Source organism: Thermobia domestica, chromosome 3 (genome assembly GCF_964235325.1).
Source record: "Thermobia domestica chromosome 3, izTheDome1.hap1.1, whole genome shotgun sequence".
Lineage (NCBI taxonomy): Eukaryota > Metazoa > Arthropoda > Insecta > Zygentoma > Lepismatidae > Thermobia > Thermobia domestica.
In genome coordinates this window covers 8,961,639-8,981,958 of record NC_137456.1, presented here as the reverse complement: position 1 = coordinate 8,981,958, position 20,320 = coordinate 8,961,639, and the positions used below count along the sequence as shown (strand labels likewise).

The following is a 20,320-nucleotide window of genomic DNA, read 5'->3' as shown; positions in this document are numbered from 1 at the left end:
CAAAAGTATCAATTATTCTTTTGATGGATTCAAAGTTGTTAGCATAATAGAGAACAGCTGTAAGCCATGTACCCCATCTCGTTAAGACAGGCTGTGGTGGAAGCGGAAGTTCAGGGGCTACTTCACGGAACGCACTTGTTCAGAAATACCTTTCAGGGAGCTTTCACAAATACCTTTTTCACATTTGACACAAGAAGGTCAACGTCAGGAAAATGAGAACGAACTTCCTCTGCAATTCTATGTAGCGCGTGTGCCAGACAGGTGACATGCAGCATACGTGGGAATAGAACCTTAAGGGCTTTTGCTCCACGTTTCATGTATGCAGCTCCGTCTGTGACAAAAAGTAGGACCTATCTCAGAATACTCAGCGATTTTGTAAAAACCTCTGCAATTGCAGTGCAATTTATTTTTCCAGAATTTCTGATGCAATCAAAAAAGTTTGTGTCCCCTCTTCCCCTCCCAAAGTTACAATTACAACGATGGCAATGAAACGTCCTAGAATATCGCAAGTTTCAGCAATTGAAATCCATATATTTTTGTCAGCAACACTTTTACGGATATCGTCAATAGTTCTGCTATCAACATAAGTCTTTCTCAAAGACGATTCACTTGGAACTTTTTGTTTTGTGTATTTCTCGAGAAAGTTTCTAAAGGAAACATTTTATAACTTCCATAAAGGAATGTCCGCGTTAATTAGAGCTTCACACAGATCATTCGCAAAACTGTTAGTACGCGAAGCGGGATTCGTGACTGTTCCAAGATTTTGAACCTTTTCACCAGCTGATTTGTGTGTCCTTGCAGAATTATGTTTTGCAGTGCTTATATGGTGTGTTACAAAATAACGCTTTTCAGCGGAAACCATAGTTTCATATAACTTACAAAACAGTACAGAGCCATCTGTTGAAAACACTGTACACCCGAACTCACTCACAAATTTTTCCAACTTCTATTGCCTAGAAAGACCAACTTTCGACATCTTGAAATACTGAAGCGCACATAAATACCAGTTCTTTATCACGCACGCCTAAGACTCACAATAATTGCCCACCTAGCTACTTCTTGAAAGTAAGCATTTTCGTTTGTCATTCCAAGAACCGAACACTGCTTCAAAAATCCAAGAACTGAATACGCACTAGCATCCCCACCCCTTCACTTGTCACATTCCAACGGGAATAGACCAGTTATTATCAGACACCGAGATCGCTTGGCCAGATAAGAGTGACTAAGATCTATGGTATGCTATCATTCATGAGTAAATAAAGAGTAGTGGAAGAGAAAACCTGTGACAATGGCAACAAATTACTTCTAAATTGTGAAATTGCACTTTCCGTGAAAATATCATGAAAATTGCAATAATGGCACTTATTGCATTTTGCCATTAATTCCGGGCTTTAAATATGACATATCATAGAAATCCGACCCTTAATTATATATATATTTTTTAAATCATAGGTTAGTATTTTCTCCAATATTGGAAAGTGAAGATGGTTTGGGTTTATTAATCCTGCTAATTTGAATTGGTTTCAAATTACTTGCGGATGAATTTTCTATAATATATTTATAATTGCTATTGACTATGTATTACAATGTACGAAGGTTCGAATGAAAGTAAAGATAACACATTTATAGAGTACAAATTCTTTGTTATTGTAGATCATACATAGGTCCACACATCTTTAATTTAATCCCCAGCCATATTTATGACCTACTGCAGCATTGCTAGAAAGCATTGGACACCAGTAGCAAGTGCAGTCCTGTTTTCATTGTTCAGGAGAGGGTGTCCTATCGCATGCAGAATGACTTCTGTGGTGAGAAAGCACTGTTCTTTAAGTAGTCTCTTCAGTTGGGATGAGGATTGTTCAAGACCTGGAGTAAGTAAGTAGTGAACAAGAAAGCATGGATGGACGTGCTTGGAATTGCACGTTTCCTCCACAAAGCAGAACGAAGATGATGTTCATAGTAACAGCAGTAGTACACGGAATTCATTGTTTGGCATAGAAGAATTGCACTATAAGTATGACGTCACCATATGAAACTATTAACCTTACTTTAAGATTCTCGGATTCTTGAGTATTTAAGGAGAGGGAGAAGATGAGCAACGACGAGTGGGTCAATCACTGGTCTCTCGTTTCTTGTCGCAAGTTTCATCCACGGAAATCACTCAATCCAGAAATATGTCCTTGTAACGTTATTCTTGGTTACATTCCCCAGTTCCAAATACTAAATAGTTAATATTTATAAAGTTCGTAAAATTGAAATAAGTCACACACCACGATTATACACCTTAGAATATATATATTGTGCAATAAATACCAAATATGACACATTACAATGATGAACATCAAATTCATACAATAAGGTCTTATGTTATATTATATCTTAGCTACTCTATCAACACCATAAACAAGCAGTCATGGCAACCAAAAACAAGAAAATATATCGATGCTACCAAGGATGTTAGCACGTTTGATTGGCTACTCTCGTTTCTGCCATTGTTTGATTGGCTACTTTCGTTTCCGCCATGATTGTTGGCTGAAAATATTGCGATCCTATTGGGCGGAGTGGGCAGAGTAGGGGTGGCGAAACTGTGACGTATGGCTTCAAGATTTTGTTGTAAGGGCAGATCCTCTATTTTATAAGATCCTTGGATGCAACAACAACTATTAAAATTAGTTATATATATATATTCTTCTTTTCAACAGCTTGTGCCCTTTTAAACAGCACTTTTATCCCTAAATAGGAAAACATACTGAAAAGAACATACAAATACACATTATCGTTGTATCCTTTCATGTTCTAACGCGCCAAATGGCTACTTGCAAGAGAGTATGGTGCCTATTTTGGACCCTCTGTAACGTGATAAGGCAACAAAGTGGATGCGATTTTGCGTTATGATTTTGCAATGCGATTTAACGGCGTTTCGTCACACAAAGGTGTAGTCAAAGTAATATATCTTCTTTTAAGGTAGCCTATAACAGTTTCTATAGAAATAGGTCTGTCATGTCTCGTCTCATGGGCAATAGTAATTCTGAATTTTTTCGTCCACATTGTCTTTGCACTATGCTTGGCAACTTATTAGCAGTCTCTTCTTTGCCTATCGGGAACCGGTCAAAACCCCCACAGCCAAAACACCCACACTCAAGAAATGTCAAAACGCCCACACAAACGGTCATAACCCCCACACAAATGGACAAATCTCCCAAACACACGAACGGTCATAACCCCCACAGCCAAAACCCCCAAACTGGTAATCGGTCATAACCTCCAACGGTCATAACTCCCACACAAATGGACAAAACAGCCACACATAGCAACGGTCACAATCCCCACATAAATGGACAAAACCCCCACACAAATGGACAAAACCCCCACATGCAGAAATTGTCACAACTGCCACACAAATGGACAAAACCCCCACACAATCGGTCAAATCTCCCACACTCTGAAATGATCCTGGTTGTATGTCTTGCCCTTGTACTTTTTAATAATATTTTTTATTCCACTTAAACTGATGTTGCAACTATTCTTCTTGCACTGTTTTGTAATGACAGAAACACTAAAGTGGCCGTCTTAAAGAGCCGCAACAAAGACGTGCAATCACGATAATTTCAGAGTGTGGGAGATTTGTCCGATTGTGTGGGGGTTTTATCCATTTGTGTGGCAGTTGTGACAATTTCTGCATGTGGGGGTTTTGTCCATTTGTGTGGGGGTTTTGTCCATTTATGTGGGGATTGTGACCGTTGCTATGTGTGGCTGTTTTGTCCATTTGTGTGGGAGTTTTGACCGATTTTGTGGGCGTTTTGACATTTCTTGAGTGTGAGGGTTTTGGCTGTGGGGGTTTTGACCGTTCGTGCGTTTGGGAGATTTGTCCATTTGTGTGGGGGTTATGACCGATCGTGTGGGCGTTTTGACATTTCTTGAGTGTGGGGGTTTTGGCTGTGGGGGTTTTGACCGTTCGTGCGTTTGGGGGATTTGTCCATTTCTGTGGGAGTTATGACCGATCGTGTGGGCGTTTTGACATTTCTTGAGTGTGGGGGTTTTGGCTGTGGGGGTTTTGACCTAGACCCTGCCTATCTCCCGGTTTCATTTCCGGGTTTAGAAAATTCAATCTGAGAATCCACACTACTGTAATAGTGCAGCAATGACTTTATGATCATTCACCTATTCGAGTTAATGTTGTGACACTGACACCACATATAAGGATGCTTTTCCAGGGATAGGATGCCAAAACATTTAGGGATCCCGACCTTTCCAGCCCCTTCGAATCTTTGTATATTGTCTGGCAAAAAGAACGTCTTTTCCGCATGAATACGTAAATATTTGAAGAAACAAAAACGTATGACTCTAACGACTACAAAAACCTGTTATGTGTTCATAACCTGTTTTCGTTCTAACAAAATGGCTTTTATAGTTCGGCTATACAAAATACAAGATTGTTCTTCATTCTATCTTCATGGCGATTCGAAAAAAAATCTGGAAAGGGAAAAGTTATTCCTGCTAGTTATAAAAAAAATTCTTATCTGGAGGGGATACATTTTCACAAGAGAAAAATCTCCGGCATTCCTCGTCAATTTCCAAAAGAGCCAGAGAGCCGTACTATTTCAGAGCCATATATACTTACCAAAAAAAGATGAAGGAAAGTGGAAATAAAGAATGTAGGGTTGAAGGGGTTAATTGGGCGGAAAACTTTTTGAAAAATTTATATTTTGCATTTCAGTATATTTTTATGGAATTTAATTACACCCAAATTTCGGGGGGGGGGGTAGATGTTGATCAGAAAAAAATGTTTAGATGAATTTTGAGAGGGTATACTACTGACAAAAAAACAAAAACTGATTTTTTTTTTAGAGATGACACATTTGAAAGTGATTTTCAGGTTTGTGTGTGTTTTGGTTTGAGTCTCAATAGATCTGTTAATGTTTCGAGCCAGATTTTTGACTGCTGCTTAAAAACATCATCAGGATGGTGCCGTCAAGAGCAGCAATCGTGAATCCTTACTATGGGGCAGTTAAAATTTTATTAAAATTTGTACCTTCCAATTACCACCAGCCCCTACGGGTTAATTGGGTTCATGATGTGGGTGCAAATAGATGGAATGCCTTAAGTGAACATTTTTTGCTTAAAATCCATTTAAATACTGTGCTACGCTTTGTCTTTTGTGGTGGACATTTTTGTTTCATAGAGCATTGTGCTTATTAAGTTATTTTGTTTGACTTAGGCCTACAGTGGCCGTTGCGTATGTCAATAGTGCTGATGCTGTAAATATGACTTGTCTATCAATCCAGAGTTCCAACACTTGTTCCATTGTAATAGTTTATCGTTACGAAGTGTAAGTCTTAATACCTTCTCCTATGTTTGTTTGGATATCAGTTGTTGTTCGCTTGGTTTCTTTTTCTTTTTCTTTTTTTACGTTTTCGGCCAAAGTTTTGACTGCTTATAGTTTTTTTTTTCGTATGTGATACATTTTGGATTAAGTTCATAGGACAATATAATCTGTAGGGATGCGCACGAGACAAGATTTGTGGCTGTCTCGTTTCGAAAATGTGCTGTAAAAGTGATGTCTCGACTCGAAAAATGTATATTTTTCTATTGGAAGAGCCGTGTCTCGACTCTTATTTTGTCAGGAAAATCCTGTCTCGACTCGTCTCGTGCGCATCCCTAATAATGTGCTATAAACAATAACTGGAAGGTTTGAAACGGCATTGAAATTTAGAAATAAGTAAGTCCTTATTTTGTGTAAACAAAGGTATAATTTTTTTTCTAGACCACGTAAAAATATTAGTTTTTAAGTGGAATACAAGTTATATACACCAAATGAAAGCTTGTGTTTTCTTCATTTACACCCAAATCACCCCCACGGGTTTATGTGCACCGGCACTGGCTTTAACCCTTTCCCCTCGAATTTGTTTTGACACAGCAAGCTGTACAGCTCGGATTTATTTTGAGATATACCCAGTACTTGAGTCTGCCAATACAAATACTCGTAGTCCCCATTTGGTTGGCTTCTGTAGGTTGTAGCACTTAAAAACTATTCTCAATTTGAACCCCACTGTACTTTCATCAATGCTTACTTACATTTTGTCCTGGCACAAAAAAAATTCCCTAAACTTGTTGTGAAAATGTTCCACAATGTTTATTTATCTTTAAACCCCTTGCATGAACACCTTGTTGCATCTGAGGTGCTGGGGGCACAAGTAAAGCATCCAAAAAATTTGAAAAAACCTATCGCGGTTGAAAATGTCCTTATAAAATAAACATTTGTCCAACCATTCCTCTGAAAAGCGATCTTGTATGTTTGGTTTAGGATTTAGTGTCATATTTAGTATTACACCCAAAAATGCCTTCAATTCAGGAACTGTCATGTCATGCCAAGTGGACCAAATGGACCTTTTTGTAGTGGCATTTGTATCTTAGACTTAGCATATCTGTTTGTTTCATTTGTAATTTCCTTAAGCAAAGTGTCACAAAAATAATTGAAAAAATTCAATTTCTGTAGTTGGCCTTCCAACAACTGGTGATGGGTGGTGGTCATCATTTTAATTGGAATCGGAAGATTTATCACCACTACTTTCTTCATTCAAACTATCATTATCTAAATATTCGCTACCACTATCACTGAAATCGGTATCTAAGGAGTTGAATAGACGGCCAAAAGATGGCAGAAGTTGTCAACTAAATCATACAAGTGAGACTCTGTCGACATGCGAGTAATTAAAGCATCAAAATTAGTGCGGGGTAGCCCCGACATACGAGCGGAAAGGAAAATCTCGAATGTCGGGGCTCTCGCCGTATTTGAGGGGAAAGGGTTAATTATTTTGCACCCAATTACCGCCAACGGGGTAATTGGATGGTAATCTGACCAACAACAATAAAAATGTTGCAGCATCAAAGTTAAAGACTTCGAAAGCTTACCGCTGCCACAGTAGGTGCAGAAGAACATGCAACATAAAATAAGTTCTTCAAAAACTAGAAAAACACCTATAACCTGTGAGGTAAAAAGGTTGACAATAACATACCTCCCAATTTCCCCCCTTCTACCCTAAATATCATCAAATCGCTTTGCGTAAACGGCGATAAGCATAATACTTTATTGTCGTCGAATAAAAATTTCGAGAAATGCGTATAGTGTTTAATGGGGGTATCCTTGGTCCCCCTAGTTACACTATACCTACCGGGAGGTCATGCGTGCCTAAGCAGTTAGCGTACTCGCCTTTGGCGTGAGAGACCCAGGTTCGATTCCCGGCTGGAGCTAATGTGCTTCGGATTCCACGTTAATCGGTAGGTCTCGTCTCATGTAGCCTCGCTGTTGAAAGGAACGCTAAACTCAAAATCAACTCAACTCGACGTATACCTGCCGGCAATGTGCTATAGAATGGATAAGAAGGTCTATCATGATTATCCGTGCCATGAATAAAAATTTCACATTAACTAATGCAAAGTTTATTCAAAGCTGATTGAAAAGTGGTCACTAAGAAATCAATAACTATAGTTTATCTGTTAAGGTCTCATATATAATTTATGTGTAAGAAACGGTAAACGTGGTATCTTTATATTGTACAGTATTTACTTAACACTAAAGGTTGCACGTATTCCAAGTTAAGTGAAAGAACATGGATATTCATACATTGCGTGACTGATAGAAACCAAACTGAACACTAATATTAGCAATGCATATGTTTTCTGATTACGAACTTCCTCATACGGTTCTTCTAGTAGTAGCTAAAATTTTCACGAAAAACGAAGAGACGTTTGAAGTTTGATTTTTTTTTCACAAAAAGAATCTACAATTAAAAAAAAATGAAAAGCAGTTACATCTACAGGATGGAACGAAACTTTCCTACAAATTTCAAAGGAGTTCTACCTCCAAATTTAACGCTTATGTTGTCCTGGGCGTAGATGAGACTTTCTTTCTGAAATGAAATCTTCCAGTTTAACGTCCCACGTTTATGCCCTTGGCGCTAAGGGAGACGGATGATTCAGGCAAGTGCATAATGATGGAAAATTTTGTGGAATGAGAATGTGGAAGGAAACGGGAGTAATCCGAGAAAATCCACGATGTTGTCCACCACAAACTTACTTGAGCGGGGATCGAAGCAGGAAGTGAGTGCCTACCACTGAACCACCATGCTCCCTGTTAATGAACCATCGAATGAATCACTTTTCCCTTGTAAATTTACCTTAAACCAAATATAGAATAGTATTTTTTTATCACTCTAATATCTTACTGAAACGTATTCACTATAATGAAATTTTTCTCTATTTTATGTAATTTAAACAAAGTAAATGAAAGCGTCAAGTGACTATCGAGTAAAGATCAATTTGATTGATAGATAAACAGAAACATTAGAACCTTGAAAAGTTAAGAAAATTCTTTTGGTCTTCAGTGGGTTTAACCTACTTGTGTCTGCGAAATGTCCTAGATTCAAACGGTGCAATGCACAGCTTGGAGTTTGAACAATTATAATAAAACATATTCCCCACCACACCTCCTTTCTTCATCGCGATATAACTCTAGCGTGCTGAAGGGTATAAATATACATTTATATATATATATATATATATATATATATATATATATATATATATATATATATATATATATATATATATATATATATATATATAAAATACCTAGCAATAAAAAAATAAGGGATTCACTTTCATAAGCATGCATTTCATTCTTGGTTTTTTTTTTTAACCGCTGTATCTATTTTTCAACTTTTTTCTGTGTTCTCTTTCGAATCACGCTAACTTCTTGCCCGACCTTGACTAACAGCCTTTATGTGGCCCGGGAGGAGGGATTATTATCACCAGCTGGCTCCCTGTAGCAACACATGGCTGTACGGAGCTGAAAGAGAGCGTAAATGAGGATAAAATCATTTTACGTTCTCCCAGTATCTCACTGAGAGCTCCGGCCGGCGGCGGTCGATTATCCACATCTGCGCGCGTCAGGATATTTGCATAAGGTTCTCGTTTCTGGCGAAAATATCTTTCGGGATAAACTGCAGAATCATATTGGCTTCAGGATGATGTCACACGTGCTTAATTAATTCGTCACACGAGCATCAATCAGCCGGCATGGCAGCTGCAAACGCCGAGCTTCCACGTTACAGGTAAGTTGATGAAAGTAGCTCATAAATTATGTACGTCTTCTTCAGAATAATCTGTACACCTATTTTCTCTTTGTAGAGACTCTTTGTGAATACATCGTTAGCATACGTACTTTCGGAGTGGGAATACTTGAGTTCGATTTCTGATTGGGGTTTATGTGGTTCAGATCTCACATTTGTAAACCCACGTTTCGTACGGTCTTCGTGATGCGAGCAGTCCCGGGTTCGATTCCCGGTGGGGGCGCTCGGTCGAAAAAGTGTAAAAAGCTTTTTCAGGCTAGCCATCCCGAATTAAGATTTCCTGTCACACCAGGTGAATGCCGGGCTGATACCTAACATATAGATCTAGGCCGCTTCCTTCCTTCCCTTTCCCGGATAGTGTGCTCACCGAGGGACGTCATCCTTACCTAATACGGGACAGGCTAACATGCCCACAGACTCCGAAAACCCAGATATCTATATACTAAATAATAAATCCCGTATGGTCTTTGTGCTAAAAGAAACATGAAATATCAAATCAACCTATCTTCAAAATGCAATCTAATCTTATCCATAAGGATGGTCACATTGTTATTTCATTGTGTAAGATCTGCATTTGAAGTAAAATTGTAAATTATTCTGTAGTAGTATTAATGACAGGAGGACAGACAACATTTGTTAAATAAGTAGATGCATTCATGTTTAATAAAAATAAAAAGTAAATAAACTTACCTATATCCAGGGCCGGCCCTAGGTAATTTTCCGCCCCGTGTAGTTGCATCATTTGCCCCCTCCCCTTTCTCCAGAAAGAAGAGATCTAAAAAGTCACGATTTTAAGTACGCTACCCCATCAGGAACGGCGAAGGGGAGGGAAAGTGAACTCGCACTACAAAAAGGCCTAAACACTACAAATCCAATCTCGTTGAGTCTATTTTTAATTTAAATAATAATCTATTATGTTAGTGAAAGATGAAGCAAACACAACTGCAGAGGAAAGATGGTATTTTTTTTTTTATACAATCGAATATCAAGCTTCAGTCTCAATATATCAGTTTGCAATTCCAGTCCAACTTGCTCTTTTATCTTTATTTCTTGATTTCCCTTCTACATCTGTTTAAAAATTTTAAAGAAACTTGTTTCCACTTTCTATGATAAGAAACTTATTCGTGATAAAGACAAGATTGTTTTCCTATCAAAACTATGATAATTAACTAAATGGAACAGATGTTCACTGCTGTTTGAGAATTGAGTTCTTGTATTTAACAACAATGAAGCAATTGGAGACTCGTAGAAGACAATGTAAGTGCCACCTTAAAATTGCTTCACTTATTTTATTTTCTCAACACATTTATGCCTTAGATGTTCATACTTCATTATATGCTAGGTTGTATTTCTAAGCAATAGTTTTTTTTTTTTAATTTTGTTACGCTGGGGCACGATTTACTATCTTTTGTCTCTACTGTTACAGTAACTATTGTTTTTGGCATTTACATGGATTTCTACAACCAGTCTTCAATTTATCATGGGATTTGCTTGACCATTTGCTTTAGCACTGTCCATGTGACCTTAAACTAATGCAACCTAAACATGATTTATGAATGTAGTACTCGAATAGAAGGTCAGCTAAGTAAATTTAACTGCCATGATCATGAAGCCTGTTTCCAACAAGAAATATTTATTTTAAATAATGTAGTTATGAAGATTTTGCCACTCCTCAAGACTTGCTGCCCGTGTTAATGCACGTGTGACACATCTGGTAATTCCTACATCTCTTGAAGAAGCATTGTATAACAAATTCGTAGATGACTTTATCTAATGTAAGGGCGAGTGGCATGGTCCTATAACCCTGTTGCAGGCGAGATTTGATGTTGCAAAATAATCTGTGCTTGGCCAGCTGCACCGGCTTCCAACCCCGTTCGGAGTCCACGTTAATAGTTCCCGTTCTTTATACCCACGAGGTTGCATAAGAAGACCTCAATTAAACACAACTCATTTCATCTAACGCTTTCCATATGCCTTACACTTCACGCTCTAATACTTCACGCTTCATGTCTTTGGTGAATATTGTGCTGGATTCGATTTCAGACGCAGATGGAATACAGAATTATTTGTGCTCATCATATGTATAAAGATGGTACAATGTTTCAGAAGGCTAAAGCCCCATTACTAATTTTTCATAGCCCCTAACGGAGTATCTTCTATTTTGAAATTGCGTGCTATGTTCTGTGTGAGATTTCAGCAAAATGATCTGAATACCTTTTTCGACTTCAATCCGCTGGTTTTCACAATTTGTCGTGGTAAAACATTGCCCCATGTGGTGCTGGAATTTTTCTATGGATTTCAACTTCTGGTACACCTTCAGACCATAAGAAAAACGGATTACGAAGCGCTGATCTTTTGTGGTGCAAACGGATAGTAACGCAGCCATGTTTTTCCTTCACAGTGGCGCAAAATGAACTGAAGCGATAGCGCTGAAACCTGTCACAAGCGAAGACAATAGCTTGCAAATGAAAAAAAAAAAAAAAAGTAGCACAGTCAAATTACAGACGATTAGAACAAAAGTGTACATACTTATGGACGTGCTCTCATAAATTGCATAATTTTACTCAAAAGTGAACTGGCGGTTAGTAACAACCTCAAAGATAAATTGGCGTCAACAATAACTCAACATTAGGGTTTTATTTTGCAATAATACGTATAATCCAAACAATATTCTATCTCGTATTTTGTTCTGAGATCAGAGATTTGAGTAAGTTACTGGAGAGAGAATCACAAATAATCTACTAAACATTAATCAAATTATTTAACTTTGAAAAATCTGTGAAATTAAGATTGTCACAATTTCATAAACGGACCATTTAATTAAGTGAATAATATATAAGAGCACTTTTAAATAAATTAATTTGTCTCCAAAAATATTAACAAACTTCATTTTATACTTGTAACAACAATTCAGAAAGGTAATTAATTCTTAATCAAATAATGAATCTTTATTTGTAATATGAATGAGTGTTCCGGAAACTATAAATAATTACGTAATAGTGATATTTTGTGTTGCAAATACGACCAATTACCTTAACAAATATTCATAAAACAGTTTTGAGTGTATTGTATTCCTTTTCATTTTATTTGCATTTTCCTACGTTAAAAGTTAAATGTAAATTAACGCTGGTATATCTCCATATCAGTGTTTTTAATATTTAATATGATATTCAAGGTTTCCAAACTATGCTATACATAAATATTTGAAGTCTCATAGAGCGACGTGGCTCCGCGTAGTGTAGTAGCTAACGCTCTCGTCTTTGGTGCGAGTGGTTCCGAGTTCTATTCCCGGTGTGGATACTCGGTCGAAAAAGTGTAAAAAGCTTTTATCAGGCCAGTCATTCTGAATGAGGTTTTCCTGGGTTCTCCTCATTAACACCAGGCAAATGCCGGGGTGGTACCTAACTTACAGGTCCCAGGCCACTTTCTTCCTTCTCTTTCCTCAAATAGTGTAATCGCCAAGGGACGCCATCCGTTATACGTGACGGGCTCACATGACCATAGATACCGAAAGCCCAGAAATTTAATTCCTAATCCTAATCTTATAGAACAGCTACATTCATCTGCTGACATGTATCAAAGCAATAACGGTAAGATTTTTAGAAGCAGAGTTTTTGGAATTCACTCAGCGCCCTAACGATACGTTCCCTCTCATCCGTTAGCTCTCCATTCAAACTGTAAGTGGTAGAAACAAAACATTTCCCGTTTGAACCTTGATCAACATACAGCCAAAACGGTAACAGATAACGACTAGCTGCTTTTGGGAATCAATTCTGCGCCTAAACAAAAGATAGAATCTTCATCCATATCTCTCTTCTAAAACTTGAAGTGGTATAATTTTACTACTAATTCTATGACGTATAGAATCCGGAGGTTCAATGACGCGTTCACAAAAGCTCTCGATTGACTTCTGTCCTTAGCCAACTGGATCCAGTTTCTATTCTGTATTCCTATTTGTGCCAGGTTCATTTTATGTAGTGTCCTCCCATCTGTGCCTAGATCTTCCTAATGCTCGTTTCCCGATTGGTCTTCTAGTTAAGACTTTCAAAGCGTACTTACTTTCTTCCATTCTAGCTACATGACCTTCCTACCTGAGCCTCCTACACTTGATGACCCTAACAATGTTGGGTAAATGCCATAAATCATGCAGTTGCCTGTTATGAAATTTCCGCCATTCCTTATTCCCTTTCATCATAAGTCCGAATAATCATCTCAGGATTTTATTCCCAAATACTTTCAGTCAGCGTTCTTCCCTCAGAGTAAGCGACTATGTTTCGCAACCATACAGAACAACATTCATGCTTGTTCTATATACGTATTCTAAGCTTGAAATTCCTCGACAGAGTTCTCAGCGACAAAAGATTTTGAACTAAATAATAACACGAATTCCCTGCTTTTACTTGATATTTAATTTCTTCGTGTCCCAATGATTTTCTTCTGTTAATATTGGTCATAGATATTTGGAAGATAATTTTACTACTTCCGATTTTAATGTAGATCTCCATAAAAAAAAAAAAAAAAAAAAAAAGAGTAATGGCATTTTAATCTTGATTCAGCGCTCCGAAGAACAGTTCTATCTTTGAACTTATCTCTCTGTTGCAACCAGAAGTTATAAATTCTATTTCTAATTTCAATACTGATTTCGCACTTTGAAAGTCTTTAGTGAAACGAAACTCACATGTCAGTGGTTTTAAAATGTGTAAATACATTAATGAGTAAAAGTGCTTGACACATATACAACCAGCTATACACAACATCCTTGTTAGGTTGTATAGCAACCAGGATGTGAAACACAAGAGGGGTCTGCATTTTCCCCCTTACTTTAACTGTAGGACTGCTAACAAATGATCTGTCAGTTGAAGGTTAAGCGAAATGGGATATATGGAGAAAGATGAAAAATTTTAGGAACTATCATAAAGAGTAATACAACAACATTATGGCCTATACATTATTCGGCGTAAGCTCTAAATTGCGATAAACAAAGCCACGTGAAACTAAATCTCGCTGATTTGCTGTTCTCCTACCGACGCTTGTACTCCTCCGCAAAATAGTTCATGTGATTGCATTATTACTTTTACTATGAAGCTTCATATAAAACTGCTATATTATTATAAATGACAACAATATAATACGGATTATCTAATAATACTGCAATCGAGTGTGGCTAATGAAACAATAGAAATAAACACTAAGCATGCGCAGTAATTATGGCGCCAACTCAACTGTGGACGCGTGTTCAGCTTTTAAAGTCTGAAAGATGGCTGGCGTGAATCCCGGTTCCGCGAGTGTTGTGGTGAAACACCAACAAGGCAAACCTTTACTCACTAACCAACAATTGTTTACGAGCGAAATTCAAAGACTTTTTCTTTTTAATCTTTCGAGTTTCTTTTCTTTCTTTTCTGCTACTGCTGTAAGTATCTGGACAACACGAGACAGTATTGTCAAAATGCACGTGCATAATTTGCTCCTCCCCGTGGGGACTGGGAATGATACATCACTAGCCAATCCTATTTGTGACAAGCGGAAGGATACAAATATTTTGTTTATCGGAGTTTAGAGCTTACGCTGAACAATGTATAGTTAACTTTACATGGTTGCCAATAGAGAAAAAAATAATCTAATAAAAATAACTATGCCCAACATACTAATATTTCTTCCTCTTTTGAGACTATTTCGTATTTCTGTAGAACTGTTCTAAATATCCCTGGAAAAGGATAGTGTACAGCCTAGTTAAAAAGATCAAACCATTTCACTTTGAAAAGTCGTATTCACGCAATAGTTTTTACGAAATTCAAAGACTTTTTTTTTTAATCTTTCGAGTTTCTTTTCTTTCTTTTCTGCTACTGCTGTAAGTATCTGGACAACACGAGACAGTATTGTCAAAATGCACGTGCATAATTTGCTCCTCCCCGTGGGGACTGGGAATGATACATCACTAGCCAATCCTATTTGTGACAAGCGGAAGGATACAAATATTTTGTTTATCGGAGTTTAGAGCTTACGCTGAACAATGTATAGTTAACTTTACATGGTTGCCAATAGAGAAAAAAATAATCTAATAAAAATAACTATGCCCAACATACTAATATTTCTTCCTCTTTTGAGACTATTTCGTATTTCTGTAGAACTGTTCTAAATATCCCTGGAAAAGGATAGTGTACAGCCTAGTTAAAAAGATCAAACCATTTCACTTTGAAAAGTCGTATTCACGCAATAGTTTTTACGTGAGACAAACCCCTATATTCGATGTTTGAAGTAGAAATCTAAAATGGCCTACAGAAGGTTTATATTTGTTTCATTTTGTTCCATCTACAGATAAGGATTGTACTTTTTAGAGAGAGGTTGGTGGCCAATTTTTGTTTATAACACTGTACATAACCTTACAGCTTGCGAAATAATTATCTTTCAACTTTTTTTTTTTACAGTAAACTTTATTTAAGTACTTAATCACATATTTTAATGTAATATCTTTGTTACATATGTATACTCTGTATGTTGGATAGTCGGTTCAAATGGAGTTTAGCGTCACTTTCAGTACCAAGGCTATATGAGAGGTAGATCTACAATTTAAACTGAAATCCGAGTCACCATCTTCTTGTCCTAAGCCTTTGTTCCTAAACGGTATGACAAACATCTTGGCATTTGAAGGCGGCGCTCCAAGTTCCCTTTAAATGCTGCTAGCAAATGAGAGGCCAGCGGCATTGTCACGTTTATTTTGTACACATCTACGCCTATCCTTTGCCATCTGATCGCTCTGTAGTTCGTCTGTTTAGCCATAACCACACCCCTTAGCATTCGGCAACATCGCGTCAGAGCTTGCGTTTTATTCGTTTAGCTGAAATGCCAAGATGTTTGTCACAGGCTTTAGTTAGCTGGACCTTTTGGATCGTTGTCCTCCATCTGTTTCTGTTTTGTGTCATATCTGTTGTCACAATACACTACTTCATATTCTTATCACTATTTCCTCACTTCTTGTTTGACCGGACTCGGTTTCGTTTCCCATTCACTTCTATAGTATTCACTCGTTGAGCTACGTATTCCAAGGATCTTCTTCTTATATGTCCAAACCACTGTTTTCCTGCTACTGTTTCCCGGACCACTTCATTCTTAATTTTGTTTTTCCACGTCACATCTGCCGCAGCATCTTTATCTCCGTAACATGCAACTTCTGTTCCTCTTTTTTCTTCGTCGTCCAACATTCCACTCCGTATAATACGGGAGGTTTCACTACTGTTTTGTAAATTTTTCCTTTAAGGTTAGTGTAAAGGTACAAGTTTTGCCGATAGATGTCACTACAGTCTTCGTATCTCTCCCATGTATTTTTTTTATCTTTCACGAAAATTTACAATTTCTTTTTTAAATTTCAACCTAGAGACTTCAAAGTTTTAGAGAAGGAACCTCATAACGTATTAAAGGGAAAATCTTGCCAATTTTTTATTTAGAATTTTCTTCATTGTTGAAACAGTTCCATTGTTAAAGGTTTAGATATCCATTTCAACAATCAAGCCATTTCAACAATGAAGAAAATTCTAAATAAATAATCGGCACAGATTATTGCCTTTGATAGATTATGAAGTTCCTTTTCTAAAAATTTGAAGTTTGTAGGTTGAAATTTGTTAGAGAAATCGTGAATTTTCGTGAAAGATAAAAATACATGGGAGAGATACGAAGACTGTAGTGCCATCTATCGGCAAAACTTGTCCCTTTAAACCAACCTTAAGGCGTATTGGTACCCTACAGTGTGTTGTGGCTCTTGACTAAAGTCATGGCGTTAAAAAAAAGGTTAATGTATTTGCTAGAAGCTTAAAGAAGAAAGCTTACTTCATGTACTAAATATTCTAAACACCTTTATGAAGGTATATGAAATTTTCAGGGTGAAAGATATCCTTTCTGTCCTTAGTTACAATAAATTTAATATCTTGTAATACGTTAATGCCTACTTGACACGTACTAGTGTATAAGTTATGCCTACTATTTTATTTTTAAAGAAAGAAAAAAAGTTTCGGAGTTTCTGGATGTTATCAGATATTCCAAACAGTAAGGCTGTTACGCATAGATATCTTTACAAGTGATCTTTAATGCTGTTGAGATATTCCTCTCTCAGAATGCTTCAAGTGAAACAAAAAGTCATTTCTAAACTAATAAATTTCGTGGAATAGGCCATTAAGTGCACTGAAGAAGAGGCAACATAGAAACAAATGAAATGGAATGGAATCTTGCAGTTAAGAGGCCTCATCACTGCGAAATTAAAATACCACTAATTTGACAGTAATTATGTGATATCTTCAAATAGATAAAAGATAATCGAAAAGTGGAACAAGACCTCCCTAGACAATATTAGTCTGCGTGAGATACCGTTATCATGATTCATTTATCTGCTTTCGATTTCCAGTCATTTAGAAAATTGACATTTATTTTCGCGTTTCTAAATACGTAACTGCAAACGGAAAGGTACTAGGTGTCTCGTGATAACAGTACCTCATGCAAAATAACATCGTCTAGGGAGGTCTTGATTATCTTTTTATCTATTTGAAGATACCACATAATTACCGTAAAATTAGCGGTATTTTAATTTCGCAGTGATACGGACTCTTAAACGTTCCACAATTATATCCGTTAGGCTAAACGAGACAGATGATTAAGGAAAGTGAATGATGATGGAAGCATTGGTGGAATGAGAAAGTGGGAGGAAAATGGAGAACTCAAGAAAACCCATGGATATGATGTTGTTCACCACAAACTTATTTGATTGGGAATCGAACCAAGGACCTCACGTACCAGAAGTAGGCACTCTACCACTGTCCCCCGACAGAGGAAATATTTTTAGCTCTAACTTCAGCATTTACGATAATAATAATTATTATTACTTTGTGTTACTACAATAACGTTATAAACTCGGTCTCATTTTGGGTTTATGTTTGATTATATGTTCCCGCACATCTGGATGTGTTATTCTTACGCTCTTATTTCTAGTTTATTTTTATTCTTCAAGTTGTCCGTTGCAAACTCAAGTGCTTTGAGATCGAGCTGTTTCGTCCCTCCTTAATCATTTTTTTTTCTTAATTTTTTACTTCGTAACTATTTCTTTAGTTGGAAAGAATAAAGTTATAGTAAAGAGGAGATCCAAAATGTCCCAAAATGTCAAACTGTATTTTTAATTTAATTAGTTTTTCTTCTTTCATTTCTTACAAATTCAGAGGAGTCGTTTATGAAAAGAATGACTTTCATTACCAAAAATGAATTTTTATTAGGCTATTGAATATCAGTTTTTACATGAATTTAAGACAAAATTATTTACAATAAAATCTATTATATTATTTTAAAATCTTGATTAGCAGGAGACCTGCCATTCTGTTTCTATGTGAGCTTCTATTTTGATAGAATATATATTGCTGTTAACAAAAATGTAAGCTTATAAAAGGAATATCTTCGCAGTCCTGTCCCTTCTGAATCCAGTGATTAGACTATCACCAAGAGCAGCCTAGCGTATAGTTAATGTGGATCTGCCTAACACTCCCTTCCAAAAACACCCCTCCAATACCTTTCTTGAACATTTATATAGGCCCTTCTTTTCACTTTTACATCCTTCATTTGTAGGACAGTACCTGTTTCTCTTTTTGTTTTTAGTTTTGCTTTCTTTACTTAACCTAAAACTATTTAGGAATTGAAAACTGTCCTGTCATTCTTAAATAAACATTTTAGATACAGAATCTCAACAGGTAAACATGTCCTACATTTTGAAAGTTGTACCTAGATTTAAAAAATTCGTTTTTTTCCTCTTTTTTTTTCAATAAACTGTACAATATCATTACAGAGCTAAGTACAACGTCCACCAGAATCGAAAGCCTTACTGCTGATCCATCATGCCCAAATGTATTTATTAAATATTTTTTGTTTAAGAAAAAATGGACAGAAAGCGTAACAAACAAAGACGTTTTAAAACGAATAGGAGAGAAGAGGACACTTCTAGCCACCATCCTTCGTAGGAAGGCCAATTCGATTGGACACATCTTGCGAAGAAATTGTCGTCTTCATACCGCCACAGAAGGAAAGATGGAAGGATAGTGAGGAATAGGAAGAAGAAGAACACAATTGACCGATGATTTGAAAAATAGAAGAAAATATTGGAAGTTGAAAGAGGAAGCTGAAAATCGAGAAACGTGGAAGAAACAATTCCAGGCCCAAACGGAAAATTAAGAAGAAGAAGAAGAAAACCTCATTAGCCCCAGGACCTGCCAATAGGAAGAATACTTATAAATACTTATATCTTAATAATAATAATAATAATAATACAATTTTAAGTCAATTTCAAAAGATCAAGATACAAGATATGACCAAGATGCTATGCTTAAATTAGAAAAATGAAATGAAATCTTCAAGTTTTACGTTCCACGATTACGCCGGTTAGGCTAAAGAAGACGGTGATGATGAGTGAAATGAAGAAAGTGGGAGGAAGTGGAAAATCCCGAGCACGGTATTTGTCCACCACAAAGTCCACACGGCGCGAGTTGGGATCGAACCAGGGATCCCAAGCACTGGAGATGCGCCCACCGATGCCACTGATTGGAGTTGTCATAACGTAATGGACTGTTAAACTCATTCATGTTTTTAAGGTATTAATTTTTGCTGAAACTATGCTACTCAATCTTAAAAGAAGTGCATAGTAGTGTACATTTTTTTTACAGTGATCAATTACTCTAAATTACGAATACCCTGATTTATCGAAAATAAAAGTGGTTTCTTTCTCCGGTGAAACTTTCCAGTGACGTTAATTTATTATGGTGCAAACTGACACACATTCTATTGAATCTCTATATGTGTATGTACACTCATATGTTCTTTCGATTCGTTTGCAGATTGCAAAAGTCTTGTCATGTCTATCATCACCTCACTACGCCCGCATACATCTATACTGCATTAAATTCAAAGATAAATCCATTAATAACCCGTATGTGCTAATAAAATGAAACATTTCTCTTGTCACCTCTTAGGCTGAGACATGTTATTTCATGCAGAAATATCAGTAAAGCCTGTCTTAGCCATTTTTAAATTCACAAAATGTTCAACTCATATAAATGGCAAAGGAGGTACGGTGGCTCAGTGGTAGATCGGTTACTTCAGGTTCCCGGTTCGATCCCCATCTAAGTAAGTTTGTGGAGGACATCGTCTCCATTGTTTTTTTCACGATA

General features: G+C 36.8%; 1 protein-coding gene across 1 annotated transcript in view; it reads left to right on the top strand.

The window, feature by feature from the left end:
• The first annotated feature begins 8,871 nt into the window (after positions 1-8,871).
• LOC145682393 (uncharacterized) overlaps positions 8,872-20,320 on the top strand; it is a 77,688-nt gene continuing 66,239 nt past the window's right edge. The window contains exon 1 of the mRNA XM_081753997.1: positions 8,872-9,113. Within this exon, the coding sequence (XP_081610123.1) occupies positions 9,079-9,113 (35 nt within the window). The 5' untranslated portion in view covers positions 8,872-9,078. The remainder of the gene's footprint in view (positions 9,114-20,320) is intronic.